Here is a 14,142-nt window from a genome sequence, read left to right on the forward strand (position 1 = left end):
TGCATGGAAGCAAAATATGTTGGCAAGGGAAAAGATTTTGGTTTCAGAAGTGTTCTGGTTCTATCTGTCCTTCAGAGTTTTTTGTGACTTTTCATTTTAACTACAGTATTTTCTGCATAAATGACATAAAAACTGTAGACAGCAGCAGATGTCTGAAAATAAAACCCAAACTATCTGGATGGCTGGATACCATCAGAGGTTTTTCAGAGACTGAACCGACCCTTTAAGGAGTGTTTTCAGTGTGCTGGGCGTTTTCTAACCTCTTCAAAGGATTCATCTCCCACACATCTGATCGTCTTCAGCGTTTTTTGTTTTTTTTTCTGTGAACAGACTGCTCTTCTCTTTTTTTCAGTCTTTCAAAACTTCTCTTGAAAGCTTCAACACTTTCTGAAACAGGCTTATTCGCTTTCTTGCTGAGAATTAGATAAAGAAAGAAAATCGATACTATTCTCATGTGTTTATGCTAAACCTAAAGCTACAGCTACTGGCTGCTTAGCTTACCTTAGCTTAGCATAAAGACGGGGGGGGGGGACAGCTAGCCATGTCCATTTAAAGGTAAACAATCTGTCTACCAGCTCTAAAGCTCATGAATTATCCTGTTTGTTTAATCCACACAGAAACTGATGTGTCAAAATTTGTGCTAAGCTAAGCTAAGATAAGTTAAGCAGCTGCTGGCAGTAGCTTATTTACCATATAGATATTAAGTGTTGGGGACCTTTTTTTCTTTTTCTAACTCTTGGCAAGAAAGCAAGAAAGCATTTCTCCCAAAATATCAAACTTTTGCTTTAAATGTGGGAGCAGGAATGTTTGCTAATTTTAGCTAACATTAGCCACCACTGCTCCTGGTCATGCTGGGAAGGAAGAATTAAAACCAGAAAGAAATCAAATAAAAACTGTCTGTGGCAGATATTTCTGAAATGCGGTCAAATAAATCCAAAACTATCTGGATGGAGGGGTCACAAGGTTTTTCAGAGACCCTTTGAGGACTGTTTGCGGTGGACTGGGCGTTTTCAAACTTCTTCACAGGATTAACGCCATTTCCCACAACATAGCTGAACGTCTTCGGCGTCCATTCTCTGTGAACAGACTGCTCCTGTTTCTCGTCAGTCTTTCAAAACTTCTCCTGAAAGCTTTGGCACAGAGTTATGTCATTCAAGTTTCGTAACCAGATCAGTCACCTCTCGAGCAGTGTTTCTTCATAGTTCAAAGAATGTGAAAAACATTTCCTGTGCAGAATTTCACAGCAGATTGACCTTGGCCACCACTTGCTTGCAGCCTGTCTGGGAATATTCATGCCCCCCTACCTCGGGATAATATTCAATCTCCCCTGCGAGGCGCTCTATGTTGGTATGATCCGGGTAGAAGCCCTCTCGAGTCATTTCATCCAGGAAGCACTCCATCACGTGACCTTTCTCCAAAAGGCCCAGAGGTAAGATGTCGGCCTCCGTCCACAGTCGGTGAAGATTCTCCAGAGTGTTGCGTAATATCGGAGTCAGCTCTTTTACTAGGTTACTATGGCGACCAGATGCTGACATTGCAGAAATACTTGAGGAGTTGTGCAGCATATGTTTGGTGATGTGTGTGTGACCCAGATTGCTCAGGAACAGGTAGATGGCGTTCAGGTACTCATTGGACTGTTTGGAGGCCACGAGTTGCCACAGCGCGTCCAGGATCTCGCCATGCATGTGCTCGGCCTCGTCGAAGATGAAGAGCGGGATCTTCTCCTCCTCCTCGGCCCGTTCGACCATCTCCGAGATGAGGGCGGAGAGGTCGCGGGCGCACTGCAGCGCGTCGGCCTCCTGGGGGCAGTGGTGGAGGACGTAGTACTGCAGCACCAGCGTCTCCCCCACCACCGAGCGGAAGTGTCCGGCCAGGAGGCGTCCCAGGTGGCTCTTGCCCACGCCGCTGGGGCCGTGCAGGGACACCACCAGGGGCTTATTGTGGACGTAGGTGGACAGGTAGTCCCTCAGGTGGGACAGCAGACCCTCCACCGCTCCCTGCTGTCCAAACACCTCCCTCCTCAGTGTCTTCTCCAGCCCCTCCAGGTCGTACCTGAGAACGTGGTCATCAAGGTTCTCTATGGCGTTGTACACCTGGAAAGTGATACATATGAAAAATATGATCAGATGTGGCGAGTAACAGAGTACAAATACTTTGTTACTGTACTTAAGCAAAGTGCAGATACCTAAAAACTCTGCATGAGTATTTCTGGCAACTTTTTACTTTTACTACCTACATTTTAACACAAATATCTGGACTTTCTAGTATGAAAGTTTTAATGCATTTTGATTATCAATTATTTTTATTTTGCGTCACTCCGAGTCGCAATGAGCCTGATTTAAGTCTAAGTGGACAGAACATTAACACAGAAAAGACAGTTCCTTAGTTTACCCTTCAGTGACTATTATGCACAACAGACGCAAAGTAACAAGAAAAAAAATGGCATAAAAGTCGAGACGAAAACAACATACGACAAAAAACGGCATTTAAGGCAAAGGATGAAAATGACATAAGATGAATAAGACAGCAGGATGAAAACAACGTAGAACATGTGACATGATGAAAAAAGATGTAACAAGATCTTGAGATAATGAGACGATTTATTATGAGAAAGCTTTCCTCTGTTTCAGCCAGCAGCTGCTCAAATAAAGCAGACACCGGCAGCGATAAAGACATTATTAAAGCAATCAGGTTTCCCACGAGACTCGTACTTTGTGAACCCCAGAGCCAACAGACACCTGCTGGCCGCGAGCCCGGACTTTTATCAGCCAATCTCATGTGCCCACAAACAAAAATGCATCACACCCACACCTGCTGAGGAGAAGAGAGATTTATGTCACTGCCAGCTAAAAGCTGCTAAAGATGTCATGTCATTTATGACTCCAAAGTATTCTGAAGCTTCTGATGATTAATAAAGTGAACAAGAAGGCGACTGATTCATACGAGTACTTCTCGAAACGTCAGGCCATAGACCCACAGACGACAAAACTCTATTCTAATTCTCTAATACTCTAATTCTACACATATATTCAAAACCTGCTTGGAAATCAGATGTGCAGTAGTCTGGATTTTGGACACTAGTCATAAAAAAAAATAATACAATGCAAAGCCTGTGTTTTGAACTACATTTCTCAGGGATGTCCTGCCACATTAGCTGGCTTCTGTAAACTGGTCTTGTAATCTGATCAGATCTTTTCTCTGAAGTCGCATCACAAAGGGAAACGGGCCGCATCCAAGTTTATTTCCGCTCAGTTGCTGACGTGAAAAAAAAAGTGCAAACAGGAAATGCACTTTGCCCTATTAAAAATGCTTATCTCTGAGGCTTCATGATGCTGTGGGGCGCGCACGACAACAAAGAGACAACAACAGACACGCCCAGTTAAGAAGTAGTCCTGAGGAAAGAATGGGCTGTGAACACCTGACTGTACTGAATAGAGCCTCAGGGTTATAGTAGATAATGACCCATCTGAGGCCTGAATAACAGTATATTTCTTTTTTTTAGTCTGACGTGACCGAGCATGCAGACAGATCACCCTGCATACTAGTATAAATTACTCACAATCAGAATTTACAGTGAAACTGGAGACAGAGGAAGAAAACTGCTTCATATGAACTGATAAGTGTGGCAATACAAAATATGAACATATGCTAAATTTAAAGCTGGATCACAGCTGAGTTTATGCCACCATGATAATCCAGCAGGGAGTCCTGGGTACATATGTAGTACTTTACACTTTACACTTTTATTCTGATTATTTAGGGGCCATGTACATGCAGCTACAGTGGAGCATGATTATAAAGTATTAATAATTTTGTACTTTTATGATACCACATGATTAAAACAATACGATATGATATTTGATAGAGGTGAAAGCACCAAAGCTGTGATAAAAGTTTAATTGCTCATTCAAGACTTGAATTCAGTTCAGTCTTTATTGTCCTGCCTGAAATTTGACTTGCAGCAAAACCAGATGGCGTTCAGTTACTCAGGTATGAGCGCTGTCATTGGCTGCAGCATTGCAGCGTCCACCATCTGCAGTTTGAAAGTCTCTGGGAAACAAGAACAATCTCTGAGCTGCAACTTGCATGTTGAAAACGGCCAATTAGCACCTGGGTCGCTAATGGTACAAACATAAACAAGCTAACAGCTGTTAGCTTTTGTTCTGCACGGATGTAGCAAGTTTAATAGCAGAGCTTCGCCTCCTGACGTGCAAATGTTGCACCAAAACAAGTTCCCTGTCAACACTAGTTTGCAGCAGCGCCGTCGCTGCATCCTGGGCTTAGCTCCACCCAAGACGTTTGTGATTGGTTTAAAGAAATGCAAATAAGGCAGGGTGTTTTTTCCCCATATAGCAGAATGTGTACGTGTGGAGCCAGACCTTTCCAGACCAGAGACGTCTGGCTATGTTAGACCACTTTCTGTATCAGCACTGTGTGCAGGTTGTTAATCTTAAAAAAGTAAAAGAAATTATCCTGTTTGTGTGCCTGTGACTTCTTCTTTCATCAAAAGAAGTACTGAGTAATCATATTATTGCATCTAAGTTTAAAATTCTGCTTCTGACTGACCACAAATCAGCAGAGGTGAAACAGACTTCAGGTTCATCTAGAGTTCAGCTGCTCTTTAGAATTGATGGCCAGAACTATTTGAGTTAAAGCTCAAGTTGTGGCATCCTAACCCTTAAATACTGATGATCTTCTCTTCATAAAAAGCGTCCTCACAGATCGCCTGTTGAGGGAAAGGTGGTTAAAAGAAGCAGAGTCCTTCTCATTAAGCTGCAAAAGACTTTGTAATTCTCGTCTTTCCAGAAATACTTCAAGCCCAGACAAATCATCAAGCCCTGCCAAGAGCGAGTGCATGAAAAAGCTCCTCTGTCACAGTCAGAGTTGTAACTTCACCTGGATAAAGACGATGGCGAAGAGCAGGTAGAGGCAGTATTTGGCTCGGCTGTGCTCCTGCTTGGGCGGGGCCCTGCGCCCCCCGCCGTTGGGAAACAACACCCGTTTCCTTCTCCTCCTCTTCTTCTTCTGAGGGACAGAGGACGTCAGTGCAGGGAAGGCGGACGGGCTGATGCTGTCGAAGGTGAAGATTTTGGGGCTGGTTCGCGCCGGGGCCCCCGTGAGGCCTCCCATCTGCAGGGCCAGCTCCTGACGCCGCTTCTTTATGGCCTGGTACTTCTGTTTGATGCGTATGACGGCGCGCAGCGACGAGGAGAAGCTGGACAGACTGGGGGGCGTACCGTCCCTGTGTTTCTCATTTCTTTCTTCTTCACCCTCCACCTCTCCCTCCATCTCTCCATCCATCGATTCGTCCATCTCTCCTTCCAGCTCTCCCTCTGTTTGCGAGGCCGAGGCGCTGCTGTCTTGGTCACTCATCTGCAGAAAGAAGGAGGAAGAAGTTGCTCATAGTGACAAAAAAACAAGAGAAAAGAACCAGATTCTGCAGTTCCTCTCAGCATCTGTCAGTTAATTTCTTTTGCTATTTTCGACCACAACTTTACTATTTTGGTTCTGTTGGTTTGATTACTAGCTTAAAACCTCCTGTACACCACCTGCTCAGCAACAAAAAGCTGCAGACACAGAGCAGCTGGTGAACAGTGGAGCATTTAGTGGCAGAAGTGCCAGATATTTCCCTCAGGAGGTGGTGGAGACCAAAAACAGAGCTAAAAGTGTGTGACCACTGGGCTACTGCATGTGGAAATAAACAATTGTTTATCTCGCTCACATCAAAATAACAAAACATGGAGTTTTATGATGTTGTTAAGTAGCATGGCATCATGGGACATGTTGTCTTCATTTTATTGCTGATCAGATGTGACGTCATGTTGACAGATGAGATCGTAAAAAAGCTCCTCTCAGCTTTATGGAAAATTTTAGTAACTTTTAGCTCATTGTTTTGGTTTTTATGACCGTGACTTTACTGTTTTGGTTTGTTTTCAAGGTAAAAAACTCACTGTTTGCTACCTGCTCAACACCTAACAGCAGGAAGACACGGTTAGAGACAAGCTGGTGAACATAATGAGAAGCTAAAGGGCCAGATGTTTCCCTCAGGAGGAGGTGGAGACCAAAAACGGAGCTAAAAGAGAGTGAATGTTGGACTTGTGGTTGTGTGAATGAAGCACTTTTTGCAGTAACATGTCTGATGGAAACACGAAAACGTCATCTGGAGAGGAACTTCTGGGCTGAATCTTTGTCTGTCTGTTGTTTGGTGCTGGACAGATACAGCATGTTATCAGGTTTGGGTTGTGGGTTTGTCACTGTTTGACCTTTTTACAGGTCGTTTGATCTAATGTTTGCATGAAAAAAAAAGATTAGCACAGCTTTAATGATGGATTAATAATATTTATGGCACTTCATTAAAGGGGCATGTACTTACATGTCAATTAACTAGTCAAAAGAAGAGCTAACACAACCTGTTAAAACAGTTATATAATGTTTTCATGGTGCTGGAGGGAGGCTTGTAATCTGACATCACCTGCACATCTGTGCTATGACTTATGGGAAATGTAGGATCCTGTATTTTCTGGAGCTTGATCTACATGAGAGACTAAATGTCAGGATGTTTCACTTTCTGCTGCATCACTTTTTTCTTAAATTTGTCTCTCAGAAGTTGGACGTTAATGCCCGCAGTTTGACTCTCAGTAGTAGTAAAAAAAAAAAAAAAAAGTTTTTCTGGTCTGAACATCCTTCCTCTCTGTTATCAGACCGTTCATTTCTCAGTGTCGTCGACACCAGCGTGGCTAGAATCATTAACCACAGCCTGATGTCAGATACTACACTGCCACATCGTTTCATCAGTCACAGAGCAACAAAATGAACTTCACGTATTTTCAGATGAACACTGTGACTAATACCATCATATATGTAACACACTGTGTGTTGAAATGATTCCTGACAAAGGCAGAGTGTCTCTGACAGTGAAACAGAGAACAGGAGTGTGTGTGTGTGTGTGTGTGTGTGTGTGTGTGTGTGTGTGTGTGTGTGTGTGTGTGTGTGTGAAATAGTTGTAGGTGCAATACCGTACAGTTATTTCCTCTTGTTTAACAGGGGAGACAAAATACGGAAACCCTGAGAGGCAACTTAGAAAAAAAGAAGAAGAGAAAAAGGTCTGATCTGAATTGTTTTTTACTCTCCAGGTTTCTTTAATTTCTTTTCCATCTGAGAAAGAGATGGAGAAGAATGCTGAGCCAGGATCATTTCTCTAAGTCTTTTTTTTTTCTGTGAAAACAGATGGAAAAAAAAGTTTTTGCAGGTACAAAACAAACTTTGTCCTGATAGTTTGTAATACTCATTTCAGCCACGAGAGGACGCTGTCTCTCCTGCGTTTATGATTTAAGAACAGGTGAAAAAAGATATTAAATAATGTGAAGAATAAGAATAAATACGAAATAAGAAAGAATCATCTGTCTAAGCTCCTTAAAAATGCTTCTTATCTGTGAAACAGACGGAAATCAAAGTTTCATCAGGTGAAAGAAAAGTTTTGGCAGGATCATTTTTCTGTAAGTTTTTTTTTTATCTGCACAAATAGATGAAAAAAAGTTGGCAACTTGTGTTCGTAGCATCATTAAGCTGACAAGGACTCAACTTATCACTTCCTGCCCTTCAAATTAATGTTCTATATTTTGTTGAGTTGTGGATCAGGCTAATTGATTCAAGCTAACAGTGTGTTTTGTGCTAACTGTTGCTAACTAGTTGCTATAACTTCTGAGAAAACGCGTGATGTGTTTGAGGAAGGAAGTCGGTGAATGTGACTAAACATAACGTGAATAAAACTTAAATATTACTTTGATGTTTGTGTGCATGATAGAGTTTTGTCAGCTGTGGTTGTTGTATTAAAATGAAGAAAACATTTCCCATGATCCCTCACTACTTCACAATGTCATCAAACTACATATTTTGTTTTGTTTTTTTAACTTGAGAGAGACGTCTTAACATACTGTGTGTTTAACCTCAGCTGTAGCAGTTGGTGAGCTGCAGGCTAATAGCTAATGTCAGAAAAAAAAAATAAAGGAACTTAGACAGATGGTCCTGAAAGACCTTATTTGAACTACAAAACAAAATAAATGACAGTGATGAATAAATAAAACGTCATAAACACAGGAGAGAAATCAATTTAGACATCTCAGGGCTTCCATACAACATTTTGGCTGCTAGAAGAGTTAAAAATCACTAACTTGTCAAAAAGGAGGGAAAAGATAAGCTCGATGCCAAAATAGTTTCAGATTTCTGATTTGAACGCAGCGGTGATGAAAATGTGATGCGGTCTGAGTGGATTCTGGCTGATGTTGAAATAAACAGTCAGATCTAATTTCTAAACACAGATCTGATCAGATATCTTTATGGATCACTGATCACTGAGGGGTCGGCTAATGTCCCATCAAATAACTTCAGCTGAAATCAGACTTGTTTAGTCATTTTAAACCTCATCTGATCAGTTAGTGACACTTAATAACTTAAATACGTGCGCAGCAGCTTTCCAGGTACAGAGATGTTTAATATCAACATGATATTCAAATCAAGTGAAAAATAGTTTGGAAAAGTTCCAGCAGAAAGAAGGAAGTGCCGTCCAGGAAAACTCACCGGTCTGTGCTGCAGAATAAATACAGCTTCTGCATTTATCACACACTCACTAAGACTGGGTTCAACCCACGGACTGAATTTAAATTATGCTGCGCTAAACTTCAAAACTAGGCTCAATTTAAACCTCAGTTTAGTTTTCTAAACTGAGGTTTAAATTTAATGCCATTGCACCAAAACTTTTAACTCTAATTCAAAATTCCAGTATTAACTTTAATTTTACACTCGAGGAGGTTGAACTATTAAAAAAGTCGCCTGCTGCTCCAATAATTCAGCCAACAAGTTTTTCTCAAAGAAAAAGAAATTAGAGCTTCTCTGCCGAGTCAGCATGAGTGAACTAACGAACCAAATAATGTCTAGCTAACAAACAATGTAACTCATTTTTAATTGTGCAACAGAGCTCTGATTAATTTTAAATCTGGATGTCTGTGAAGATTCTCAGTCGTCCAGGTGAAAATACATTTACTCATGTTGAACATGGTTTTGCTAAAGTTGGATTAGAACTAATCTTAGATTAAATTAATCTTTGTTGGTGCAGCAGCACAGTCTAAAAGGCAAAATATTCATGCATTTCATCTGTAGTTAAATGAAGTTGTGGTTGCAGCGGTGTAATTCTGACTTAAAGGTAGAATATGCAGGATTTGTCGGTTGCTGTTTAAAGGCACCAGAAAGATTGTTGATTGTTGAATCTCATTTCCAGGTTGTCGGATACAGACGCTCTGGGTTTGTAAAACTTCCCAAACACAGAAAAATGATTAGAAATAAGAAAATACAAGCGGAGGACCGAGGCGTCTACACATACAGAAACCACCACTCACTAGAGATGATCGAGATGGATTTTAAATTGCTTTTCTTATTTTTAAAGAAAATCTTGCATTATATGCCTCTAAACACCAAAGTTGCACAGTGAAATCCTAACTTTAGTTGATTCATCCTCAAATATTTCACATTCTTTGGGTTAGTCTGCAGAAATCGTGCTGGTTGCACCATCATCTTTGCGGTTTAAAGCACGTAGCATGACTTTCTGAAGTTTTTTTTTAGCTTCACAGAAAAGGAGAAACTATCAGTTACACCAACTGGAGGTCGACAACAAAATGCACCACATACAGTTTGCTGCAACCAACACAATCAATACTACGGTCAATTATTCATTTAACTTCAGACGAGTCCAGCACCGATCCCCATGGAAAGTGAGAACAGTGTTTGCATTGTGCAACTGTGATCAAAGCTGGATATCAGTGTTGGCAGAGGCAGCGTCATTTCTGGTAAAGTTATTAAACTCGTGTCTGACCTCTTTACTTCAGCACAAAAGAATTCAGCCAAGCACACACGGGGGGAAAGAGAAAGACAGAAACACAGACAGTATGAGAGCTTTATCTGTCTTTTCACATGCTTGGACCTGAAGGGGCCGGCTGCATACCACGCATTTTACAGTTCTTCAGCACTTTGATGATGTTTACTGTGTGAAAAATGAGCTTTTCTTACCTGAAATATGTGCAGGTTTTGGCAGCAGAACCATGCAGAGACTAAAAGCTGAGAAAACACACATAAAGAGGCAGGTTGTAGGTTAGTAGCTTAATTAAAAAAGTGGCAAGTTTCACTGATTTATCACAGAGCAGAGACAGGTAGCTGCACACACACTTCAGCTGCAGGCTGTATATGCAAAGCAAAGAGGAGGAATGAGTCAATAAAAAGTGAGAGGTAAAGTACAAACATGCAAGAAATAAAGTTTTCTTACCTTCAATGTGGCTCAAGTGTTTCTGAGGAGAAATAAGTTTTGTGCAGGTTTATTTAGTCCATAGTTTTGGAGTGCAGGAAGTACAGAAAACAGCCCCACACAGCAGGCAGCTCAACTCAGGAAGAGCCCTCCTATCTATCATACCTCCAAACCCTCTCTCTATACATCTACTCTGCAGGCTCCGCCTCCACTTCTCTTTTATTCTCTCATTCTTCTGTCCAGTTCCTCCTCTGTGTGTGTTCTCAAAGGCTTTGACATTTTATACACCCCGCTGAGGCTCTTTTAACAGCGATTAACTTTCACTTGTGCCTGTTGCAAAAGCTCAATTCCAGGTCAAGTGTTTTCTTTTACACCCTTTTCATAAACTTTACAGCTTGAGATCAAAATTTAACTTCAAACCTAAGCTTTGTTTATTAAGTCATGTTTATTTTTACAGTGCACACAGGAAATATTAATCAAACTAAAGAATGTTGTTCATCTGTTTTTGCACATAAACTCCTCATAATGTATAAACACGCTGTCCTGTTCTCACATCTGGTGGAAACTGACAGACATTTTTCACAGCAGTTTCTCAAGTAGAAGTACAGATACTCCTAAAAAAAAAAGACTACTTCTTCAAGTAAAAGTGAAAAAGGCTCTGAGAGGAACAACAAGTATAAAAATAAAAAGTCATCCTCTGATGGACGTCGTCTCTGAGCAGAGCGAACCTCCATTTTTCTCCTCACTCCAGTCTCCGTCTCTCTGTCCCGTCACGTTTGTTTAGATTCATGGATTTTACATCAGTTTCATCTTGTTATGTTTTGTCACATTGTCTTCATGTCATTTGTCTTTTATGTTGGTTTAATTTTGTTAAGTGTTGGTGCGTCGTTTTCGTCTTGTTTTGTCATTTTTGTCTTCCGTGTTGTTTTTGTTTTGTTACGTCTTTGTATGTTTTTTTTTGTCGTATGTCAATTTTGTCTTGAAACAACCTTTGTTTTTGTTTTGTCTCATGACATCTTGTTACGTTTTTATGTTGTTTTCGTCTTGTTAAGTCTATACAGTGTTTGAACTGTTGAGTCTTGTTCCAGTATTTTTGTCTTGTTAAGTCTTTTATGTTGTTTTCAGCTTGTTACGTTGTTTTCATCTCATTATGATGTTTTCGTTTTGTTACGTCTTGCTTCATCATTTTCATCTTATTACGTCATTCTTTTCTTGGTATGTCTATATGTTGTTTTTTCTGACGTGTTTTGTTTTATGTCATCTTGTCATTTCATCTCGTCGTGTCTGATATAGTACATGATATTCACTGACTGACACACTGAGGAATTATTTGTTTCCGTGTTCCTGTCTCAAATATTTTATAAAATTAAAAAAATCAATAATTCCTCTCAAATGTATAAAATATTTCATGTCAGTTTGGCTGCTGAAAAAGTGTTGATCAAATGTTCCTCTAAGTGTCTAAATGTCTTATACTTATTCATGAGTTCAAGAGGAAATGTGATTTATCATTTTTAATCAATAAGCATGTTTGCTGATGTAACGACATTTCTCATGAATTCATTCTTATCTCTGATGAAGCACTTTGACCCACAGCGGTGGAAAGTAACAACAGTAAGAACAGTTTTAAGGGTATTAATACTTAACTTCAGTATTTCTATTTTTTTGCCATCAATATTTTCCTGAATATCCCGTTGTATTAATCTGAGACACGTCTTCTGCCTCTGGTGGATTATCAGTGCACTGCAGGCAGCAGCCGGCCTGTGAGTGCAAAATCCAACATGGCTGCCTTCACTTAAATGTTTTGGGAAATCTTTGCTAATTTTAAAAAAGTTACTGGAAGAGCAGTTTTACTGTTATTAATATTTCAATATCAACATTTACTGTGTTGAAACAAGCTAAAATTATTTAATATGTTATGTCAAAATTTGTAGTAAATTTGTGTTGAAAATGTGTGTTCAGATATGATCCAGCAGGTATTAAAGATGATTAAAAATATTCATTCATTTAGCCGTTTGTCAGTCGTCTCATGTTGGACTGCTGGTCAGACGAGACAAACTTTTTAAATGTTGTCACTTCTGAGTCTGGGAAACTGTGACAGTGACATTGTTTGAATTGTTGTCATTGTGTTGTTCTTGTGTGGGTGTTGAGACTTTAAAGGGCAGACCTGGGATATAAATAGAAAACTGAGAGGTGTGGAAAAATATTTGCATTGTCATTTGATTACAACCAAGAATGTGATGAAAAAAAAAACATCCTGTATGTCAGAATGATTTCAACATGAAGAGAAACTTTCTCAAAATTCTGACTTAACCAGAAATAAAGATTTAGTGACGCAAAGTTATCCTTAAAATCCTGAAAGATTTCCTTTAAACAATCATGTCCAAACTGTTTCATAAAGGGCCGTGTGGCTGCAGGTTTCTGTTCCTACCAATCGGAGCACGCCAGGCTTCTGTCATTTAATCAGCTGATTTCAGTCTTCAAACAGCCGATTGGTTGAATCAGGTGTGCTGTTGACTGGTTAGAACAAAAACTCGCAGCCACTCAGCCCTTTATGGAACAGTTTGGACACGCCTTAAAATAAAAGTATTCAGTTTCCTCCTTCTCTTGGTCTGAAACTCACTGTAAGGTGTCATTTATAGTTAAACTGTTGCACAAAAGACCTTTACAACCAAATTATGAAAAAAAAAATAATAATCATGTACGTCTGAGTGGATCTTAACCGTAACATGGTCAAGTTCATGAGTATAGATTAATGATTTACGAAATAAATTCTGTTAGAACGGCTTCCTACACTATCTAAACTTACTGTCACGGTCTTGTTCATAACAATAATTCACTTTGATGTGTCGTTAGTAATTATTACATGGATTCTTTGTTAAATACTTGATTCTGATTGGTCAGTTACATCATTCTAAGGTCTTCTTTCTGTTTAACAGACCGTTGCTATGGACACAGCTCTGATCATAGACTCTAGAAAGCAATAAAATCATTGTAAGCTGTCAGATAATGTACAGTGAGCAGGTCATTAATGTGAAATAAATCCCTTCAGGGTGATTCAAGTTTTGCCGCGGCGTCCTTCATCACCCTGTTGTTTCTTTTTGCAATAAAGATCTGCTCAATCTATATTATCCCTCTGTTCATTTTTTTTTGACCAGAACAGAAAAGTAGTGAATTTTTTGGACATCTTGGACGGAGGGGATCATTTTACGGCTGTGAAATCTTTTTTCTGTGCAACATTCTTAAGTATGTCCCTCAGCTAAGGAGAAATTAGGCCTCAAGCGTTAAGCAGAAAATTTAAGGAGGTTTATGCAAAGAGCAGAACTCTTCCACTACTGACTACTACTAACTGAATATATAAAAATGATAAATATGATGTGATTGAACTGATATCTAACCAATCAAGTGACCTCACAGTCATAAAACCTGAACCTTCTGGTTAGTTTGCAGATGACAGTGACTATTAAAGCTGCACAGGAAAAGCTGCACAGATGGTGTGAAAAGGAAGCAGCGATCAGACTGTCTGAAGTCAGTCTGCTGCTCCGTCCAACCTCTGCACACAGTTTACTTTGAACAAGCTGCTCAGAGTAAACTGTTAATGTTGTAGTAGGATGGAGGGATTAGTCACACATGACAGTGACACAGATGTGATCCTCAGTCAGTCAGTCAGATACATGAAAGATGCTACAGATGAGTCTTTCATTTTATTTTTAGCCACGTACAGAGGGTGTCGGTGCAGTTTCTCACGGTGTTGACGTCATTTGACCGTAAGCTGACAGGCGGCTGTTTCACTTTTCACCGCAGAACCACGAGAATGACTTCAGAAAACTGTTTCTCTGAGATTCAGCAGCAAA

General features: G+C 40.1%; 1 protein-coding gene across 2 annotated transcripts; it reads right to left on the bottom strand.

The window, feature by feature from the left end:
- Window positions 1-645: 645 nt before the first annotated feature.
- tor4aa (torsin family 4, member Aa) lies at window positions 646-10,808 on the bottom strand. Of its 2 annotated transcripts, none has more exons than XM_084746611.1 (3): window positions 10,313-10,808; window positions 4,897-5,373; window positions 646-2,093 (listed from the first exon to the last, which is right to left on the bottom strand). In XM_084746611.1, the coding sequence occupies exons 2-3, from the start codon at window positions 5,371-5,373 to the stop codon at window positions 1,239-1,241; spliced, it is 1,332 nt and encodes a 443-aa protein (XP_084602737.1). In that variant the 5' UTR covers window positions 10,313-10,808; the 3' UTR covers window positions 646-1,238. The 2 variants fall into 2 exon arrangements, with proteins under 2 accessions (XP_084602737.1, XP_084602738.1); XM_084746612.1 differs by lacking the exon at window positions 10,313-10,808 and adding an exon at window positions 10,060-10,174.
- Window positions 10,809-14,142: the final 3,334 nt, after the last annotated feature.

This window comes from Lutjanus erythropterus, chromosome 20, assembly GCF_056507025.1.
Source record: "Lutjanus erythropterus isolate fLutEry1 chromosome 20, fLutEry1.hap2, whole genome shotgun sequence".
NCBI classification, from domain to species: domain Eukaryota; kingdom Metazoa; phylum Chordata; class Actinopteri; order Lutjaniformes; family Lutjanidae; genus Lutjanus; species Lutjanus erythropterus.

Excerpts from the sequence above, each read along its gene's own strand:
- tor4aa (XM_084746611.1), bottom strand. The coding sequence starts at position 5,373 with ATGAGTGACCAAGACAGCAGCGCCTCGGCCTCGCAAACAGAGGGAGAG. Across the intron at positions 2,094-4,896 it reads TCGCCATCGTCTTTATCCAG|GTGTACAACGCCATAGAGAA; the intron begins GTGAAGTTACAA and ends ATCACTTTCCAG.